Raw genomic sequence first — 23,082 nt, 5'->3', positions numbered from 1 at the left:
GCACAAGTATACATATGTAACAAACCTGCATGTTATGCACATGTACCCTAGAACTTAAAGTATAATAAAAATAAATTTTAAAAAATCTATAAATTGCTTTGGGCATTATGGCCATTTTAATGATACTGATTCTTCCTAACCATAAGCATGGCATGTTTTTCCATTTGTTTGTGTCATCTCTGATTTTTTTGAGCAGTGTTTTGTAATTCTTATTGTACAGATCTTTCACCTCCCTGGTTAGCTGTATTCCTAGATATTTTATTCTTTCTGTGCCAATTGTCAGTGGGATTGCATTCCTGATTTGGTTCTTGGCTTGGCTGTCGTTGGTTATACATTTTCTTTATCCACTTGTTCATTGATGAACACTTAGGTTGATTCCATATCTTTGCTATTGCTAAAAGTGCTGCAATATACATAGGAGTGCAGGTATTCCTTAGACATACTGATTTCTTTTCCTGTGGATACATACTCAGTAGTGGGATTGCTGGATCATATGGTAGTTCTTAGTTTTTTTATAAATCTTCACATTGTTTTCCATAGTGGCTATACTAATTTACTTTCCCACCAACAGTGTACATGAGTTCCCTTTTCTCTTCATCCTTGCCAGCATCTGGTTATTGTTGTTTTTGTTTGTTTGTTTTTGCCTTTTTAATAGTAGCCATTCTAACCAAGGTAAGATATTTTGTTGTGATTTTAATTTGTATTTCCCATTTGATTAGTGATGTTGAGCATTTTTTTCATACACCTGTTGGCAACTTGTATGTCTTATTTTAAGAAATTTGGATTCGTGTTCTTTGCTCACTTTTTAATGGGATTATATGTTTTTGTTTTTTATTGAGTTGTTTGAGTTCCTTGTATATTCTGGATATTAGTCCCTTGTTGGATGAATAGTTTACAAATATTTTCTCCCATTCAACAGGTTGTCTCTTCACTCTTTTGATTGTTTCCTTTACTGTGCAGAAGCTTTTTGGTTTAATATAGTGTCACTTGTCTATTTTTGTTTTTGTTGCCTGTGCTTTTGAGGTCTTAGCCATAAAATCTTTGCCTACATTAATGTCCTGAAGTGCTTTCCCTATGTTTTCTTCTAGTAGGTTTATAGTTTCGAGTCTTATGTTTAGGTCTTTAATCCATCTGGAGTTCATTTTTGTACATGATGAGAAATAGGAGTCCAGTTTCATCCTTCTGAATATGGATATCTAATTTTCCCAGCGCCATTTACTGAAGAAGGTACCCTTTCCCCAGTGTATGTCCTTAGAATTTTTTTTGAAAATAAGTTGGCTGTGAATATGTGGTTTTATTTCTGGATTCACTATTCTGTCCCATTCATCTATGTGTCTGCCTTTATATGAATACTGTGTCATTTTGATTACTATAGCCTGGTGACACATCCTGAAGTCAGGTAGTATGATGCCTCCAGCGTTGTCCTTTTTGCTCACGGTTGCTTTGGCTACTTGGACTCCTTTTTCATTCCATGTGAATTTTAGGATTGTTTTTTCTATTTCTGTGAAATATGACATTGGTATGTTGACAGGAATTGCATGAAATCCGTAGATTGTTTTGAGTAGTATGGTCATTTTAACAATATTAATTCTTTCAATCCATGAGCATGGGATGTCTTTCCATTTATGTCCTCTTCAAAATCTTTCATCAGAGATTTCCTTGTAAAGACCTTTCACCTCCCTGGTTAAGTTTATTCCTAGATATTTCAGTAGCTACTGTAAATGGGATAGGCTTCTTGATTTCTCTCTCAGCTAGATCAATATTGGTGCATAAAAACACTACTGATTTCTATATGTTGATTTTATATCCTGCAATTTTACTGAATTTAATGGTCAGATCTAAGAATTTCTCGGGTGGAGTCTTTAGGTTTGTCTTGATATAAGCTCATGACATATGCAAAGAAGGACAATTTGACTTCCCCCTTTCCAATTTGGGTGCCTTTCTTTTTCCTACCTGGTTGCTCTGGGTATGACTTCCAGTAATACATTGAATAGGGGTGATGAAAATGTGCATCCTTGTCTTGTTCCATTTCTTAGAGGAAAGGTTTTCAGCATTTTCCCATTCAGTCTGATTTCAGCTGTGGGTTTGTCATATATGGCCTTCATTATGTCGAGGTACAATCCTTCTATGCCTAGTTTGTTGAGAGTTTTTATTATGAAGGAATGTTGACTTTTACCAAATCGTTTTTCTGTGTCTATTGAGATGATCATACAGAGTTGGCATTCATTCTGTTGATGTGATGTATTACATTTATTGATTTGCATATGTTGAGCCATTCTTGCATCCCTGGGATAAATCCCACTTGATCATGGTGTATCTTTTGGATAGATTGTAGGATTCAGATTGCTAGTATTTTGTTGAGGACTTTTGCATCTATGTTCATCATGGATATTTGCCTGTAGTTTTTTGTTGTTGTTGCATCCTTGTCTGGTTTTGCTGTCACAGTAATGTTGGCCTCATAGGATGAGTTAGGGAGAATTCCCTCCCCTTAATATTTTTGGAATAGTTTGAGGAGGATTGGTATTAGTTCCTCTTTGTGAGTTAGGTAGAATTCATCAGTGAAGCATTCAGTCCTAGACTTTTATTTGTTGAGAGACTTTTTATTACTGATTCAATCTCATTACTCATTATTGGTCTGTTCAGGTTTTCAATTTCTTCCTGATTAAATTTTGGTAGGTTGCATGCCTCCAGGAATTTATCCCTTTTCTCAAGGTTTTCCAGTCTGTTATCGTCTAGTTGTTCATAACAGTCTCTGGTGATCTTTCATTTTTTTCTTTTTTGAGACAGGGCCTCACTTTGTCACCCAGGCTGGAGTGCAGTGGTTCGATCTTGGCTCACTGCAACTTCTGTTCCCTGGGTTCTAGCAATTCTCCTGCCTCAGCTCTCCCGAGTAGATGGGATTACAGGTGTGTGCCACCACACCCAGCTAATTTTTGTATTTTCAGTAGAGACAGAGTTTCACCATGTTTCCCTGGCTGGTCTTGAACTCCTGACCTCAAATGGTCCACCTGCCTTTGTCTCCCAAAGTGTGGGATTACAGTCATGAGCCACTGTGTCAGGCCAATTTTTCATATTTCTATGGTATCAATTGTAATGTTTCCTTTCTTGTTTCTGATTTTATTTATTTAGGTTTTCTCTCTTTTTTGGTTCATCTAGCTAGTGGTTTATTGATTTTGTTTATCTTTTGAAAAAAATTTATTTTGTTGTTCTTTTGTGTTTTTCTTTAGTCTGTTTCATTTAGTTCTGCTCTGATCTTCATTGTTGCTTTCCTTCTACTAATATGGGCTTTGGTTTGTTCTTGCTTTTCTAGTTCTTTGAGGTGCATCATTAGATTGTTTACTTGACATCCTTCTTGATGTTGGCCATTATTTCTATAAAATTCCCTCTTAATATTACTTTTTCTGTACTCTTCTCTTCCTCATTTGTGTGTTTGCTCTACCAGTGGGTTTTATACTTTCATGTATTTTCATTATGGTAGATTTTAGTATGTTGTGTTTCAATTTCTTTTGTGTCAAGAATTTTTTAAATTTCCTCCTTAATTTCTTCTTTGACCCAATGGTCATTCGGGAGCATGTTGTTTAATTTCCAGGTATTTTTATAGTTTCCAAAGTTCCTCTTGTTATTGATTTCTAGTTAAATTCCTTTGTGGTCTGAGAAGATATTTGATATGATTTTGATTTTTTAAATGTTTTGAGACTTGTTTTGTATCCTAATGCATAATCTATCCTGGAGAATGTTCCATGTGCTGATGAGAAGAATGTGTATTCTATAGCTGTTGGATGAAATGTTCTATAAATCTCTGTTATGTACGTTTGGTCTCAAGTGAAGTTTAAATTCAGTGTTTCTTTGTCAATCTTCCTTCTAGATGATCTGTCTAATACTGAGAGTAGGGTGTTGAAGCTCTCACCAATTTTCGTACTGGAGTCTATCTCTCTGTTTAGTTGTAATAATATTTGTCTTGGTGCTTTGGTGTCAGAGGCATATATGCTTAGAATGGTTATATAGTATTATTGGATTAATCCCTTTATCATTATATAATGACCTTCTTTGTCTCTTTTCACTGTTTTTGACTTAAGTCTGTTTTTTCTGACACAAATATAGCTACTCCTGCTTGCTTTACATTTCTGTTTGCACAGAATGTCTTTTTCCATCCCTTTACTTTGACCCTATATGTACATTTACATGTGAGGTGAGTTTCTTGTAGGCAGCATATAGCTGGATCATTTTTTTAAATCCCTTCAGCCAGTCTATATCTTTTAAATAGAAAGTTTAATCTATTTATATTCAAAGTTACTATTGATATTTGAAGGTTTATTTCTGTCATTTTATTAATTGGTTTCTGGTTATTTTGCATATACTTTGTTTCTTTCTTCCTCTCTTACTGTTAATCATTGTGGTTTGATGGTTTTCTATAGTGGAAACATTTGAGACCCTTCTCTTCCTCATTTGTGTGTTTACTCTACCAGTGCGTTTTATACTTTCATGTATTTTCATTATGGTAGATCCTCTCCTTTTTCTTCCAGGTGTAAGACTCCCTTAAGCATTTTTTATATGGCTAGTCTAGTAGTTATGAATTCTTTCAGCTTTTGCTTGTCTGGGAAAGACTTTATTTCTCCTTCTTTATGAAGGACAACTTTCTTCAGTATAGTATCTTTGGTTGCCAAGGTGGTGGTGGTGGTGGTGGTTGTTGTTGTTGTTGTTGTTGTTATTTTAGAACTTTGAATATATCAGCCCATTCTCTCCTGGCCTATAACATTTCTGCTGAGAAATTCACTGAGTCTAATGGGAACTCCCATCAGAGTAAGTGACTAGATGCTTTTCTCTTGCTATTTTTAGAATTATCTTTGACTTTTGACAGTTTGACTACAGTGTGCCATGGAGAAGACCTTTTTAAAGGTTTTGGGATCTCTGAGCTTCCTGTATTTGTATGTCTAAATCTTTTGCTACATCTGGAAAGTTTTCAACTATTATTTTATTAAATAGGTTTTTTTATCACTTTCATTTTCCCTTCACTTTCTGGGACACTAAAAATTCACATTTTTGGATCATTTTACAGTGTCCTGTATGTCATAGGCTTTATGTTTAACCTTTTTTAATCTTTTTTCATTTTTGTCTGACTGGGTTATTTCAATGACTTGTCTTCAACTTCCAAAATTCTTTCTTCTGCTTGATCTAGTCTAGTGTTGAATCTTTCAAATATATTTTATATTTCATGCAATGAATTATTCAGCTTTAGAATTTCTGTATGTTTTTCTTTTTATTTTAGGTATCTCTTTGATAAATTTCTCACTCATATTCTGCATTGTTTTTCTGATTTATTTTTATTGTTGTTCTGATTTCTGTGTTCTCTTGTATCTCACTGAACTTCTTTAGTATCATTATTTTGAATTTTTTCTGGGATTTCATACATTTCTTTTTGATTGGGATCTATTGCTGGAGAAGTATTATGTTCCTTTGGAGGCATTGTATTTTTTTAACTTTTTCATATTTTTTGTGTCCTTGTGTTGATACCTGCACATTTGGTGTAACAGTTACTTCTTCCAATATTTTAAATTTGCTTTTGTAGGGGAGGACTTTTTCCTGAAGATTTATCTATGGTGTTGGTTGGGTAAGACACTTTGGTTTTGATTCTTAGTATGTGCAGTCATATAGTCTCCATGATGATTTATCTGGCTGTAAACAGCATCAATAATATCTGTGATTTCCTTGGTGGTATAGGGTGCAGTTGTTGGTGGAGGCTGTGGTGAAGTTTTGCTGGGGTTGGAGACATCAGATGGGTCAGTTCTTGGGCACCAGTGGTAGCAACAACAGGTCAAGCATATCTGTCCATGGGCCTCAGGGAAGTGTACATGGGCACCAGTGTTCGTGGGTCCAGTTAGGCTGATTCTTGGGCCTCCAGGCAGCTTGCTCAGATGCCAGCAGTGGCAGTGGTGGGCCAGATGGGTGGGTGGGTCCTTGGAGCCCTAGGAAGTGGGCATGGCATGGGCAATGGTTGTAGCAGAGGCAACACAATCCTCTGACTCCCAAGTGGTTTGTCCTGGTGATGATGGTGGCTGCAATAGGCTAGGCCAGCCATTCTTGAGGCCTGTAGGTAGCACGTGTAGGTGAGTCCCAGCCACGGTGGTAGAGACAGGCTAAATCAGCCTGTCCTCAGGTTCCCAGGAGGAGTGCTAAGGTCCAGTGGTGGTGAATGGGGCAGAGCAATTTCCAGGCCCCTGGACAGTGTACTCAGGCACTGAATTTAGGGGAGTGGAGCCAGGCCATCTGGTGGTGCATGTGGGTGCTGGCTGTGGTAGGCAAGGGTGAGGTGATCCCTAGGTCCCCAGTAGAATGCTCAGGTTGGGGCTGAAGTGGCTGTGCTGCAGCCCTACTGCTGGAGAAGGCATGGTTGCTTTCAGTGGTAGCAGCCATAAACAGGTAGCTTAGGAGCATGTGCTTTGGCCCTGATATAAGCGGGGGAGCCTTTCCTCAGAGCTCTTTTAAATATGTAGCAGCACTGCTACTGGGAGTGACAGGGTCACTGCCAATGACTCGTGTTTCGCTCTGGCAGCAGCAGCCAACAAGGCCCAGCCCTGCATTCAAGGTATTCGACCCCATTGATGGGGTCCCAAGGATGTGGAAATGCAGGGGCTGTTGGGCCCCTGGTCAGGATGTAGTCTGGTGGGGGCTGGGCTCTCAAAATGGCACCCTACTGTGGCTGCTTGGGACTCTGGGGTAGGTTGGAACCACCCAAGCTCCCTCTCTAGAGAAATGCCATTATACAATCTCTAGGCAACTCCTTCAAAGCCCATGTGCGTTGAGGGCTCTCCCAGGGCTAAGAATGCAGGAGTCCACGTTGGGAATATGGACTGCTAGGGGTCTCTCACTTATCCTTTACCCACACTGGGGCACTTCTCCAGGCTTCCAGATGATTCCAGCCAAGCAGGCTGCCTTACTTCTTTCTCATTCCTTAAGTCAAATGTTTCCTGTCACTTCTCTATTGAATTCCAGCATTCTCTCTTAGGAAATACACTCAAAGTGTGATTATCTACTCACTATTTTATTTCTTCTTTGTACAGGAGGTGAGTTCTGGATGCCTCTATTCAGCCATCTTGAAGGCCCTTTCATTAGAATTTTATCCTCAGCATTTTATTTGAATTTAAGTTTAAGGAGTGAGAATGGAGAGTTGGGTAACAGTTAGGCTTAAGCCCCAGTGGTAGCCTCTGCTAGACTTTCTACACAAGTGAGGCTCTCTGCTGAATTTATTACAGGGGGAATAAAATGGGAGAAACACTGTGTTTTATTTTCTCTCATGAAGAAAACCTTTAGGAGAAAACTCATCATGACGAATTAATGTTAATTTTTTTTTTTTATTATACTTTAAGTTCTAGGGTACATGTGCATAACGTGCAGGTTTGTTACATATGTATACTTGTGCCATGTTGGTGTGCTGCACCCATCAACTCGTCAGCACCCATCAATTCATCATTTATATCAGGTATAACTCCCCAATGCAATCCCTCCCCCCTCCCCCCTCCCCATGATAAGCCCAGTGTGTGATGTTCCCCTTCCCGAGTCCAAGTGATCTCATTGTTCAGTTCCCACCTATGAGTGAGAACATGCGGTGTTTGGTTTTCTCTTCTTGTGATAGTTTGCTAAGAATGATGGTTTCCAGCTGCATCCATGTCCCTACAAAGGACACAAACTCATCTTTTTTTATGGCTGCATAGTATTCCATGGTGTATATGTGCCATATTTTCTTAATCCAGTCTGTCACAGATGGACATTTGGGTTGATTCCAAGTCTTTGCTATTGTGAATAGTGCTGCAATAAACATACGTGTGCATGTGTCTTTGTAGTAGAATAATTTATAATCCTTTGGGTATATACCCAGTAGTGGGATGGCTGGGTCATATGGTACATCTAGTTCTAGATCCTTGAGGAATCGCCATACTGTTTTCCATAATGGTTGAACTAGTTTACAATCCCACCAACAGTGTAAAAGTGTTCCTATTTCTCCACATCCTCTCCAACACTTGTTGTTTCCTGATTTTTTAATGATGGCCATTCTAACTGGTGTGAGATGGTATCTCATTGTGGTTTTGATTTGCATTTCTCTGATGGCGAGTGATGATGAGCATTTTTTCATGTGTCTGTTGGCTGTATGAATGTCTTCTTTTGAGAAATGTCTGTTCATATCCTTTGCCCACTTTTTGATGGGGTTGTTTGTTTTTTTCTTGTATATTTGTTTGAGTTCTTTGTAGATTCTGGATATTAGCCCTTTGTCAGACGAGTAGATTGCAAAAATTTTCTCCCATTCTGTCGGTTGCCTGTTCACTCTGATGGTAGTTTCTTTTGCTGTGCAGAAGCTCTTTAGTTTAATCATATCCCATTTGTCAATTTTGGCTTTTGCTGCCGTTGCTTTTGGTGTTTTAGACATGAAGTCCTTGCCCATGCCTATGTCCTGAATGGTACTACCTAGATTTTCTTCTAGGGTTTTTATGGTATTAGGTCTAACATTTAAGTCTCTAATCCATCTTGAATTAATCTTCGTATAAGGAGTAAGGAAAGGATCCAGTTTCAGCTTTCTACTTATGGCTAGCCAATTTTCCCAGCACCATTTATTAAATAGGGAATCCTTTCCCCATTTCTTGTTTCTCTCAGGTTTATCAAAGATCAGACGGCTGTAGATGTGTGGTATTATTTCTGAGGACTCTGTTCTGTTCCATTGGTCTATAGCTCTGTTTTGGTACCAGTACCATGCTGTTTTGGTTACTGTAGCCTTGTAGTATAGTTTGAAGTCAGGTAGCGTGACGCCTCCAGCTTTGTCCTTTTGACTTAGGATTGTCTTGGCAATGCGGGCTCTTTTTTGGTTCCATATGAACTTTAAAGCAGTTTTTTCCAATTCTGTGAAGAAACTCATTGGTAGCTTGAATGTTAATTTTTAAAATGCTTTGTGGTTATCAGAATGAAGGAGTGATTCTCAGTGATGTAAACTATTTGACTCTTTGTCCAGCCTCCATTGACTCATATCCCACTTATGAAAGGAAGAGGAAGGGTCTGTAAGTAATAACTGAAAAAGCTGTTTCACTAAAATGTTTTCTAAGACTGTCTTGTTACCTATAGTAAACAAATGTAAAATTAAGAGAAACATGGATGGAGGTGCTGACTCTACATATATTGTTTATGTTTAGTTTGTGAATAAATTCACCAAGTTATACACATAAAGATATGTGCACTTCTCTATACAACTATTACACTTCAATAAAACCTTTTCTAGACTATAAAAAAAAGAGAGGAAACATTAAATAATTGATACGGACTTGGGTAATAAAGGTGTATGCATTTATCAAAACTCATCAAGTACATTTCACTGATATAAATTTTACCTCAAAAAATGAAGAAAGAAAAAGAACTGTAAACAAACACTGAATTTTAGTTAATGACCTGCGTGCTGAAATCTTTTAGGGTGAAGTATACTAATGTCTCCAACTTACTTTGAAACGAACCCCAAAATGAAATGGTTTGATAGATGAGTAGAAAAAATAATTGTATAATCTGAGTGTGACTATGTGGGTATTCACTGTATAATTCTTTCAATTTTTCTGTATGCTTGATCATTTTTATATTAAAATTTTGGAGGGTTGTAAAGAAGGGAGGAAGAATTCTACCCATCTGTTTATGAATACAAATGATGGCTTCAGTTCATTGAAAACCCTAACACATTAATAGTAATTAGCAGGATATAGTTATCCAGCAAAAGTAGCAGCAATTCCTGGGCTGCTACTTGTCCCAGAAGATAATAATGCCCAATGGAGCTGGCAGAGCTCACATGGAGATACTCCTGCACAAGGCTTAGGTGGCAGAGGCACCAGATGGTAGCCAGAGCAAATTAGAAGAAAATGGTGGATACTATGTAGTAGTTGTTAAGATTCATTCATTGCTCTGGTGCGGTGGCTCATACCTGTAATCCCAGCACTTTGGGAGGCCGAGGCGGGCAAATCACTTGAGGTCAGGAGTTTGAGACCAGTCTGGCCAACATGGTGAAACCTCGTCTCTACCAAAAATACAAAAATTGGGTGGGCATGGTGGCATGCACCTGTAATCCCAGCTACTTGGGAGGCTGAGGCATGAGAATCTCTTGAACCCGGGGGTGGTGCGGAGGTTGCAGTGAACTGAGATCTCACCACTGCACTCCAGCCTGGGCGACACAGCGAGACTCTGCACTCCAGCCTGGGCAACAGAGCGAGACTCTATCTCAAAAAAAAAAAATGGTCATTCATTTATGGATACATGTGAGACATACTCTGGGATTTGTACCATCATATCCAACCAAGCTGTCAGTTTCACTCATTGGCATTTCTGCAAATCACAAATTTCTAAAGTACTCATCACTAGAATCTGAAGCAATCCACTATGTTTATCATGTTAGGCTGAAGAAAAGTTTGCTATAACACCCACTAGGGTCAAACTTTTTCAACATTTTCCAATTACATAAAGCATTGTATTTTTACTCAGTGAAGAAAGACTAAAAATACAGGTAAATGAAACAAATCAAAATATTTGCTTAAAGCTGGCACCTATGTTTGTCCATGCAGCAGCCACATTACATAAAGACACAGGAACTAAAATGAAAGAATGCATATTTTCTCCATTATGCCTGCAGTTTCAGGGACATAGTGTCCTAACAATTAATTTCATATTCAAGGCTGTCTTGATTGCTAATAAATGATCACATTATCTTTAGCACTCTAACAGATATGGTGAGTAAGAATACACAACCTCCCACAATCATGATCCTTTCAATGTCTTTCCAGGGTTTTACTGATATTTTACTGGAAAGAGTCATGCATGGGGGAGCCAACATTACAGGTTTCCAGATTGTCAACAATGAAAACCCAATGGTTCAGCAGTTCATACAGCGCTGGGTGAGGCTGGATGAAAGGGAATTCCCTGAAGCCAAGAATGCACCACTGAAGGTAATGTTCCATGGCATGTAAAAACCTAAGGCCAGCTTTTCAATGTATCCCTGTATGGTCTTTATACACTAACAGTCATCTTATGATCAAATGATTTTCCTCAGAAGTGATTCAAAGATGCCACAAAACAACTGCAGGTGATGCTATTGCATTTAAAAACTAAACCCCCGAATAAAGAAGCTGTTGAGAATGAGATCTTTTAAAATCCAATGCTTGGAAATAAGTTAACTTAATTTTTAATGAATTTTATTTGTAATATGCTCATAACAATTTATAGTATTACAAGAACCTGAGCCAGGCGAAGGGTGGGGGCAGTGGGAATAGGTAAGGAAGATTGATAGTCTGAAACAGAAAATTAGATTTTACATTATTTATGTGATTGCTTTGTTTTAATAAGTTCCGTGAATCTCAGTACACCCAAGTGAATTAGGCTCTAATAAAGAGTGTACATTGCCTATATGTATATTGAATGGAAATGTTTTCCTGCCTGCTAAAATATCTTAGAAAATAATTAAATTACTTAGGTTGCTCATTTTCACAAAATCAAGATAAGAATATTAAAAGCAGAAAGTTGTGGTTAAAAATGCACATTTTTCATATGCATTCCCCTATGGCTAGAAATTCTATTATTTAAAAACCAAGAATTAAACAGATAAATTAGGGGAAAGTTATTCATGTTACACAAAGGACCCTTCAAATATATTTTTTAAGTAACTCATTCCCTCAGTGTATTGATTCAAATATGAAACTGACTTTAAATTCTTCCTTCCTGATATAGTGAAAGTATGTACCATAGCTGTGGTACAAAATGGGGGATCAAAACAGAGTCAAGACCTTTTCCTAAAAAAGGAAAGGGGGAAAACATCTTCCTCATTGTTTTAAGATACTCATCCGCACATCCTTCCTCCCTGGCGAGAATAGAATAGGGGATAACAGGTGGGCATTGTAGCATGCACCTGTAATCCCAGACACTTGGGTGGCGGAGGCAGGAGAATGGCTTGAACCCAGAAAGCAGAGGTTGCAGTGAGCCAAGATCATGCCACTGCACTCCAGCCTGGGCGACAGAGCAAGACTCCATCTCAAAATAATAATAATAATAATAATAAAGAATAGTAGGCAACACAGACCAGAAAAAAGATACAGAGATACATTCTGTACCATCTATGCAGCTCCACCTTAAATGGGTTACATCAGAACATAATTCAAGTGAAACCTTACTTTATGCAATTGGTGTGTTCTAGAAAAGTTATGGGTTAAATATACTTTTTTCGTTCAGTTGAGCCACTTACTAGTTAAATGGTACCCTGTGGTTATAGTGATTATGCCTGCCAGATTTTTCCAATATAGTCTTGTTTTAAAACATTGTGTTTTAGGGTCTGATCAAGTGTCCTAACTTGCTTCAGTAAATATGTCACAATCCCTATGATGAATCCTTTGTAATCAAAATTTTTTAATGTATTAAACTGATATTTACTGGAAAATAATCCCAAGTGAATTAGGCTACAATAGAGTGTATGTTACCTATATGTATATTGAATGGAAATGTTTTCCTGCTTGCTAAAGTATTTCTGAAAATAATTAGATTACCTAAGTTGCCCATTTTCATAGAAATCAAGATAAAAATATCAAAAGCATAAAGTCATGGTTAAAATGCACATTGCATTACATTTAGGTGAGCTTATTCAAATTTAGATTTTTCATAAAACTGCCTACCCACACTGCTTTATGATCTTTAGATTTACCAGGTAATAGGTAGAAGAGAGAAATTCATTTATTCAATATTTTAGTGGGTTAGTAGTCTGGCACCTACAATGTGCCAGACACTGTGTTAGGCATGAGAAAATGAGTGAGGGTAGGAAGTATGAAAAGGGTACTGAAGAGTAGTTTATGCCTGTGCTGAAGTTGTAGAGCCATACAAAAGAGAAGGAAGCCAATCTCAGCTCTGGACTCTTCATTGATAACACTTGGTGTATATAATGTAAAGTTCTAGAACCCACTGAGAAGAAATGTTCATACTTATAAGTAAAAACCTTTAAATAACTTTTTAAAAATTGAATAAATAAATGTTACAACTTTCACATGACTTTTGCTTAGTATTTGTCATTATAGAACCTTGTACAATATCAATCAAACCAAAAGCCCACTTTAAAAATTGGTGTACAATATATATATATATATATATATTTTTTTTTTTTTTTTTTTTTTTTTTTTTTTTTTTTTTGAGACGGAGTCTCGCTCTGTCGCCCAGGCTGGAGTGCAGTGGCTGGATCTCAGCTCACTGCAAGCTCCGCCTCCTGGGTTTACGCCATTCTCCTGCCTCAGCCTCCCGAGTAGCTGGGACTATAGGCGCCCACCACCTCGCCCGGCTAATTTTTTGTATTTTATTTTTTAGTAGAGACGGGGTTTCACCGGGTTAGCCAGGATGGTCTCGATCTCCTGACCTCGTGATCCGCCCGTCTCGGCCTCCCAAAGTGCTGGGATTACAGGCCTGAGCCACCGCGCCCGGCCTGGTGTACAATATTTTTGATTAGGAGATAAAGTTGTCTACAGATTAAAAATCCTGATAATTTACTCTATAAACATTTTCTTTTATGGCTTTGGGGGGTATTCTCACACATTGATAAGTAGAAACTGAATAAAGCAAAAATTAAATAGCTCTTTTGCCATGGTTTGGAAAGGACTACATTAAGATATGCTGACAATTTATGCAGTCAACTGAAAAGAAAATCATCACCATGTTGGCTTCATGTATTGCAAAGATGTACAGACACAAAGATTTTTCTTCATGAAAGAACATATTCCCCGTTACAGTCACACTTGATGATTTGCTTCTAAAAGAGAAGTAATGTGAGAAAAGTCAGAAAAGCTAATTGATAGTTGTAGAGGCAATAATCTACTCACTCCCAATTGTATTTGGACATACTGTACTAAAGAGAGAGAACTCCCCCTGGGACATTTTGCTACATTTTTAAAAAGTCAACAACATTCTATATTCTACCAGTATTTGTCACTCCTGCAAAACAGGGGCCAGCTTATTCTAACCATAGTTTGTTATGTTAATTCATTTAATGAAAAAGCATCCACCATTTCAAATTGTGGATAATCAAATCCCTTGTATTAAGTGACTGACCTCATCCCTAGTAGAGCATATCACTATATCCAAGGAATAGAAAGTGTTCTTGCCTGCAGTAGGTGGCATCATGAAGTATTGCCTATGAATTGTCAACATTATCAGATTTAAAACTCAATAATAATTGAAATTTTCTACAATTGAAAAACAGCTTTGGTTTTTGCTATCCCCCAGGAAACAAAAACTGATTTATTGCTGGCCAGAAGTCCTGGCTCGCCAGAAACATGGTCCAGACAGAAGTGATTAATGTTCTCCTCCAAATTAATTTCAAGCTGTCTAACTTAGCTATTTCCATTTTCCCCTAAGTAAACACCGGATCTCAATTTTCTATTACAAACAGCAGTAACCCAGTCTTGCTTTAGGATATGCTGTTTCCTCTCCAGTCTATACATGCCATCCTCTAACTTCACACATATTTCTTCCTCTGTAAAGGACCCAGCCTTTTGGTAGTCACTCACTCAGTATAAAAAAGAAACAGTATTGAGAGCAAGAGAGAGATTGCCTTGAGCCATCTGATTGTAATAATCGTAACACATGCACACATGAGGTAAGACGTATCATTGTAGAATAAATCAAATTCAGGCTTGCCCAGAGAGATCTCTTAAATAATTGGGGGGGTGGGTGACTGCACAGAACAATAGGTAGAAATGAATGAAAATTATAAGAAACAAGGCAAATTTTGAGGGTATCATTTATCATGATACCTTGTTTTTCATGCATCCATTTCAGTATACATCTGCATTGACACACGACGCAATACTGGTCATAGCAGAAGCTTTCCGCTACCTGAGGAGGCAGCGAGTGGATGTATCCCGGAGAGGAAGTGCTGGAGACTGCTTAGCAAACCCTGCTGTGCCCTGGAGTCAAGGAATTGATATTGAGAGAGCTCTGAAAATGGTAAAGACCACAATGGGTTATTGGGGTGGAAGAAACTTATAAAGACATTAAAAAGATGAGACCCTAATCTTGAGAGAAGACATACTAAAAAGAATAGGACCAGATTATGTAGAATATCAGAGTATGCTAAGAGGATAAGTATAGCCATTTCTATAAATCATCCAAATCTAGAAATCTAAAAATTGGAGGTCATTTCTTGAAGCTTGAAAAAAAAGAGATAAATTTAGGGCAAATGAATTTTTGGTTATGCTCTATCCTGTGGCTAGTAAATGAAACTTAGTACTCTCAAAAGTTATAGATTAAATATGTAAATAGCTTAAAAAAATTCAAACCTTTCAAACATATGACATTCCTTAGGGAGATTAGGATATTTTAGAAGATGCTCCTAACTTCAAGATAGACATTACAAAGGACAGCATCTTCTGGCTCATCAGACAAATGATTAGCCTAGACAGGCTATGGAACTTAGCCAGTATGATGGTATTTCTGTTGTCAAAAAGAACACTCATGCTGTTCTACAGGATGAAATGCAGGAACATGATACATTTCTAGGCCTACTTAAGAAGCTTTTGCCCAATGCTGCAAAGAAAAAGCCTAAAGAAAAATAAAAGGAATCAATGGATAGACAGTCAAATAGGTTACTTGTTTTTAGTATTTGCTGGGTAGGAGATCATTTAAGGCTTCAAGCAATGTCCTTTGAACAGATTTCATTATTTATACCAGAAGTAGCATCACCCATTCATTGCAGTTTTCCAAGCAAGAGCTCTGTTCTGAATATTTTGCTTTATGCCACATGTGCCTGCATGTATTAAAATGAGCTTTCAAGAGTACAAGAATCTCTTATTTCTACTTATTTAATGATCCCGATGTTTGGGACATCCAAATCAACAAAGAGATGGGCAAAGATAAGATAATTCTGTGTGTAACCCAGCAAGGAAGAACTTGTAACGGCCTCATAGCATACATCATTTTATGTAGCTGGCTCTGTTATTGATGCCTTAAATTTGCCAAGTTGGAGGCATTCAATCAAAAGGGGTTAGTAGCCCTTGTGTCTCTCTCCAAGAAAGAGATATGACTCATTCTCCCATCATGCAGATTTTTATGTCATTATGTCAGTTCTTTAACAAATGCCCTAAGTGTAGTTTTATGGAGGTAGCACTGTACAATTTTGAAGAGCAGTTAATTAAATTCAACCTTCATAGCAGTTACAAGATTTGTATTGTCAGGTGAAACATAATGATGAGTGAAATATAAAACTCCCTCAGAGTGAATCAAAAGGAGTTTTCATCAACAAAACCTCAAGGGGCAAGAGCCAGCATCTCCAATTGACTCCCTATTTATGACACAAATAACTGCCTTCCCAAATAGAAAACTGGCTAATGAAGGATAAGATACCAATTGGGCTAGGAAAAAAAAATAGATTGATCATACTACCGCCCAGAAAAGTTTCTACATGTCTAACTCACTGATGAAGCTCAAGTTGTAAGCCAGGTAACCTTCCTCCCCAGGCCCTAGTGACCAGATACTCAACCAAAACGATACATTACCTCTTTCCATAGGCCAATCTCTATTGCTCCAGAGAGGCTGGAAGGCATCAGTTTTTTCCAAAAGTAGACAGTGCCTCAGTAAAACTGCTCTACTCACAGGGACTGCAAGGGAGGCTACTCTGAAGTACTAAATGTTTTACTACATTAAAAGAAATCCCATTTTATTTCAGTTAATTAAAATTGAGATTGCATAATGTAAAACATTCTTCATTGTGACTAGCACATAGTTGTTTCTCAATAAATTATTCTCTTCCTTCAAAAGAAATCTGGCAAACAAAATCATTGCCTGGCAGAGGCTCCTAAGGGGCCTGTTTTAATGAATAAATAAGCATAACATTCATTCAGTAAATATTTATTGAGCATCCATGACTATGTATCAGGCTCCATATTAGTATGCAAGCATGAAATAAGATGAGGAGTGCTCACATTTAAATTGTTAATATGTAAACAAATGCTTTAAAATATCTTAAAGCCACTTGCAAATTGGGTAATCATTCTCCTCACAATCTGCAAATAATGCAAAGATCAGCCTCAGCACAGTCTACTGACATATCTGTCACAGATTCTAAGTCATTGAGACTTGTTCAATCAACATTTATTAAGGATCTGCTCTATCCCAGGCACAATATTAGTTGCTGAGAACAGAGGCAGAAAAAATGTCTCTCATCTCGAGATGCTCCTAATCCAGTAGGAAAGCCAGAAATACATAATTATAAAAATATTATGTCTAAGTCTTGCACAGGATGCTATGAATTAAAGAAGCGATCCCAGATGGAATGCTGGGAAACTGTCACTAACATTCAATACTGGACCACATCCTTAAAAATAGATTTCTCTCTGAGTGGTAGTCCGATTCTACTTCTGGTCACCAAACGCTCAAATCATGGGGTCTGGAATTTGTTGGACTATGCCTTGACTATTCTCCAGTTCATATATCATATTCAGATGGGTTGGGTTTAGAAATAGATGACTCTTAATGAGACTTAAAGCCCTAGCTATTTTCACTAATGAAGGCTTTCCTTAATAAGTTCCTATTGCCCTTGTCCCTGCCTAAGTCTTCTATCACAATTCAATGCTCAAAATAGAGTATAAAGAGCCCTTCATCCTCACATTATATATCAGTCTCATCCCACTGGATAAGTAACTTCTATCTCAACAAACGTCCTTTCTCTAACTAGAAGTGTGATGCCACCTTCTCTGCAAGCCTAAGCTAACAACAGTGCTTAGCTTTGTTGGATCCGTTGGACAATCATCTTGTTTTTAGTTCATCACACTGGAGCATTTTCCTTTCCATAGGAATTCCAGTCTACTGGTGGTGAACAAACCCCTTTTCCTTTAAAAAATGTTCCCTAATATTTGACAACATTTTTCTTTCTGTAACACAAACCCACCGCCACCTCTGACTTGTTTGACAGCTTATCATTTTCTATAAGTGATGAAAAACAATTCCATTCTTTCATACTAGGAAAATGAGATATATTCTTTCTCTTTGAAGCAAAGTCTTTGACCTTTACTTGCCAGATGAGTAATGTAAGTGGTTAACAATAATGACTTATATTTGTAGAGGGTATTTCATCCAGTGTCCCTGCACTGTAAACTAGGTAAAGAATCTCTCTACCTAGAAGAGATGGCCTCTTATTAATTCATAATGCTGAGCTCAGGCCCAGGAAAAATTGTGTTGTACATGAAATCAGCATTTGGCATCCCAAACAAGTGTTCTGGCTTCCAGTTCTTCTATCTTCTTGTCTAGTGCTCCATACTCCTGACCCCTTAGGCTTAATAAATTTTATCAGTCTTTGGATTACCCCTCCATGGCTTAGCTCTCTTGTCTGTTACCTGTCTGTAGCTGAGTGTAGGTCAAATAAGAGGGAAAGCTCATCCCTGTCACCATAGTAGCTGGTAAATGTGTAACTCTCTCAAGAAACAGAACTAAATCTATTTGGTTAATAATAATTAATATAGCTAGCATGTGTTCTGATGCTTAATAGATAGATATATATGTGTGTGTATATATATATGTATGTATATATGTGTGTATGTATGTATATGTGTGTGTATCTTCTCTAATCCTCTCAATAACTCTAAAAGATAGGTACTACTAGGATTTTCAATCTTACAGATTAAGACACTGGGGTAAAAAAGCATTAAGAACATGCCGAAGGTCATTCAGTTAATAATTGAAGCTATGATATGAGTCCAAGTGCAACAGTGCCCATGCTACTGAAACCAGATTATGTTCAGATATGAGAAATATTAAGATAAGACACAGCCATGGCCCCCAAGGAACTCAGTTTAGAATACATTACCCTAGTTAAGGGGACAGCCTGCAGAGTATTCTCCGAAAGGGACTAGTGGAAATTTCAGGTCCTTGAAAAAGTGGCAGTAGAGCCCTCATTGTATTATATAAGTAACAGCATCTTACACCTACTCAATGCTTCAAAACTAAAAGGCATACCAAGAAAATACTGTGGAGGAAATGAAGATCTGTATAGACTTGATCTGGTGGATAGAACTCAATGACTTGCAATAATAATTCTTCAAGATTTCAAGGTCTATCAGTAGACCTCATCCCAGAGACTTAGAAGGCAATAATGCCGTGTTATTTTTAAATTTTAAATTTTCTCTTTCTACCAGGTGCAAGTACAAGGAATGACTGGAAACATCCAATTTGACACTTACGGACGTAGGACAAATTATACTATTGATGTGTATGAAATGAAAGTCAGTGGCTCTCGAAAAGTAAGTAACCAAAACAGACATTTAAAGAAAAGGGCTCTCGAAAAAGGACAGCATTTGGATGTAAGAGAATAAGTATTATTATGTTACAAAATATCAGTAAGGGTGAGTGGAATATGGGAACCTCCAGGATGAAGGAATAGCACATCTGTGTGTGTGTCAGTGTTGGGGGTCCTGTTGGGAATGACAAGACACGGGGAGACAGGATGTCAATCCTTATAGAGCTCAAGAAAGTTTTGTTCCACAACAGCACTTGAATTTCATGCAGTACTTTTTTGAGGGAAAAATAGGCATCCAGGTCAAATGTCTTCTGTTTCTAGGCCGGCTACTGGAATGAGTATGAAAGGTTTGTGCCTTTCTCAGATCAGCAAATCAGCAATGACAGTGCATCCTCAGAGAATCGGACCATAGTAGTGACTACCATTTTGGTAAGTGTGAACAGTAGGTAGGTGGGTTTTCTGTCCAGCAAGACTTCTGTTTTCTGCAAGGTATTTTTCCATCAGTAGAAAAGACCTCAAGTTCAAACAGTAAAAACTTCCAACAGGGAAACTCAGGAAACTCTCCAAGTATCTTGCCATGATGATGAACAGAATGTAATTTAACAAAGAGAAAGAAAGAAAAAGAATAGGAATTTAGAACAGTTTTAGATTATCATTTTCCTCTTTCTCCCCGCCTCCATGCCCGCCCCCATAGGACTGATGCTTCATCTGGACTTGAAACCTAATTCTTCATTGTGGGGGAAGCAGCATTGTGTGGAGGAGAGAGTACATTAGGATTCTAAAATTAGGTCTACCACTAACCTGTAAAACTGTGCAAGTCACAGCTTCTCTGAGCCTCAGGTTGTTTTTTCTTCATTTATGAAAGGGGTATAATACTCATCACCTACCCATATCATAAGCCCGTTTCAAGGCACAATTCACTACATGAAGAAGTTTTCTGCAAAACTCAAAGCACTTAAAATGTGAGATGGTATTCTCATTTAGTTTTAAAACACTTTTATAAAGCTGCTTTTGTTTTACTGAATGAAGTACAAACATGGGTTAAAAATAAATATATCACTAGGTGTGAACGTATGACTTTCTGAATTAGGCTGAAGTTTGCCTTTCATCTAAGCATACGTATCAAATACTCCCTTTGTCTTAAGTACTATACTAGGTCCTGGAGATATAAAAATGTAAATGCCACGGACCCTGACCTCACAAGGATCACAGTGCTTCCCCAGGGTTTTGCCTCAACTACCTGTAATTCCTACATAATAAATCTTGAGAAATCAAAGGCACTTCAGCACCATGTAACTAACTCTGCAAAATTTGATGAAATCAAAGACTTGATAGGTGAAAACTGGGCCGTCTTTCAAACTCTCAAAAAGAACTGAAATCCTTCTCTGCTTCTTTAAATTATCAGTTAAGCACTTCCTCCCCACCACCAAAAAAAGAGAATGTGACCCAATGAATACTCAAGGCTCTTCTGTTTACTAAGTAACAATTTAAAGACCTTTTTCACATACCAAACCTCAATAGTCACAGAGGGGAAAAATTATTACATTTATCTTCTCTTGGAAAAATGTATAGTTGTAATCCTTTTATCTTGCTTCTGGTCCCAAAGGAATCACCATATGTAATGTACAAGAAGAACCATGAGCAACTGGAAGGAAATGAACGATATGAAGGCTATTGTGTAGACCTAGCCTATGAAATAGCCAAACATGTAAGGATCAAATACAAATTGTCCATCGTTGGTGACGGGAAATATGGTGCAAGGGATCCAGAGACTAAAATATGGAATGGCATGGTTGGGGAACTTGTCTATGGGGTGAGTTTTTTCTAATTCTGTTTTCATTTACTCTGTGCTTTCCAATTAACGAAGAAGAGAGAGTATTTAATTTTCAAGTGCAGTATTTATCCAATTGTATAGTTTACATATAGTCTACAAGAAAAATATATTCCTCTACAGTTGCACTCTGTAAAGGTAGGTTGTCAGTGGTATCCTTTGGACAACAGGATTATTTTACCAAAAGGAAAATAGAATTGGGGGATTTTATTTGGCAACATTAAGCACAGCCTGCCCTCTATTTAAAATCTGTTCCTTCTGTGTTCTCTAGCTCAGGCAGCAGAATTACCACCCACATAGTTGCCTAAGCAACTTTGCCTAAGCAACCTCATCATCTTTCCTCATTGTTCCCCTCTTATCTAATCAGTCACCATGTCCTATGAATTCTACTTTTAAGTCTCTCAAATCTAGACACACTCTTCACCCCCACCACCATCACCTTAATTAGGGTTCTTAACATCTATCAGTCATTTAATTTGTTACCCTGCGTCTGTTCTTACCCTGGCAAATTAGATCTCCACATTACTGTAATTTCCCACTTTAAAAATCAGGATAAAATTCAAATTCCTTCACATGGCAAATAAGGCACTTTATAATCTAGCACCCGCCTACCACTCTAGCTTCCTCCTGTACTCTTTCCCCCTCACACCCAATGTTCCAGCTATAGAAAAGTAAGTGTTGTTCCCTGAAGGTGCTGAGCTCTCACTTAGTATAAGCCTGGAAGTACTTTTGCATCTCTTCAGCAGCTAATACCACCTACTAGTCCTCTGAAACACAGCAGTGATACTTGTTTCAGAAAACCTTCTCTATTCGCATCTACTTGCCTGCGGTCTGGGTTAGGTACCCCTGCTTTTTGCTTCCTCACTTTCCATATTCATATAGGACTTCTAAGCCTGTATTGTAATGATCCATTTACAAGTTCCACTGTTCGACTAGACTATGAACTCCTCGAGGACAGAAGATGTAGCGGATTCATTTCAATATCACACAGTCTGAAACATAGATGTTCAGTAAATACTTGCTGAATTAATGAATGAAAAATGAACAGAATGGTTCTGCCAGGGGCTTATCTATAGTCAAGTGCAAAATAATTAATATGGGCAATTAGGGCTTTTAAGAAAGGTACAGTGGTACCTTCAGAGCTCCTGGATCACTTAGTATTAAATGGTTTTGGCCTCTGATTGTGAATGGTATATATTGGGCAGCTTAATGAGGCACATGGAAATAAGCAGAACTGGACAGAAAAACTGCCCATTCAGTAAACCAGTCACTAGAGAACTAATCCAAGCGCAGGGGGTGGTGGCCAAGGTTTAGTTCTAGCAAACAAAGATTACCTGTAATAATAACTCTCTGTCTAGACAATATCTACACTAAGTAAGGGGAAGACAGAGGAATCTAGGAGGTGGAGATACTGAGAAGTCCTAGCTGGCAAGAAGCAAACAACCAGGTTTATATTTATTGGACTGAGGTTCTGAAGAAGGACTCTAGTGCTTGGGATGGAAACCAGCAAGAATAAGGTATAGCTCTCCAATCATACGAGAGTACTGGGGTTGCTAAATCAGTTCTTGGAACAGGCCTTTGGGAAGAACCACAAAGTCAGAAGCTCATTTCTAAAAATAAGGGCACAGAAAGGTGACAAAAATGAGGCTGGACCCCAGATATAAAAACTGGAGCACCATCCTCTAGTCAGACAAACAGCAAGGCAACTTGAACCTCAGCCCCCATCTATGGGCCTGGAGCCATTATCTCCTGGCTTGGGTCAAGATTGGTCCTGGGAACTGGGGCAGGGCTAAGTGGCAGATGAGATTCAAGTGAATCCAGCAGTAAGAAAGAGAAGAATTTCCAATGCCAGTGCAAAGAGGGCTGAACAAGTGGCAGAGCACCCAGTCATGATTTCTGAAGACTCTGAGAATCTCTGAACCATCTTGACACAGTTCTAATCTTTTACAAGTCGTTGATAAGGTTTTCTTCTCTTTCCTGTTCC

The 23,082-nt window shown here is 38.0% G+C and overlaps 1 protein-coding gene across 3 annotated transcripts in view; it reads left to right on the top strand.

Moving 5' to 3' along the window:
- GRIA3 (glutamate receptor, ionotropic, AMPA 3) overlaps nt 1-23,082 on the top strand; it is a 329,309-nt gene that overhangs the window by 220,765 nt on the left and 85,462 nt on the right. For all 3 annotated transcript variants that reach the window (XM_011962193.1, XM_011962194.1, XM_011962195.1), the window contains 5 exons: nt 10,797-10,958; nt 14,818-14,985; nt 19,167-19,271; nt 19,589-19,696; nt 20,874-21,080. In XM_011962193.1, the coding sequence (XP_011817583.1) occupies nt 10,797-10,958; nt 14,818-14,985; nt 19,167-19,271; nt 19,589-19,696; nt 20,874-21,080 (750 nt within the window). The remainder of the gene's footprint in view (nt 1-10,796; nt 10,959-14,817; nt 14,986-19,166; nt 19,272-19,588; nt 19,697-20,873; nt 21,081-23,082) is intronic.

This window comes from Colobus angolensis, unplaced genomic scaffold (genome assembly GCF_000951035.1).
Source record: "Colobus angolensis palliatus isolate OR3802 unplaced genomic scaffold, Cang.pa_1.0 Scaffold580, whole genome shotgun sequence".
NCBI lineage: Eukaryota > Metazoa > Chordata > Mammalia > Primates > Cercopithecidae > Colobus > Colobus angolensis.
Note: the sequence above shows the minus strand (reverse complement) of the source record. Positions and strands in the feature narration are given on the sequence as shown.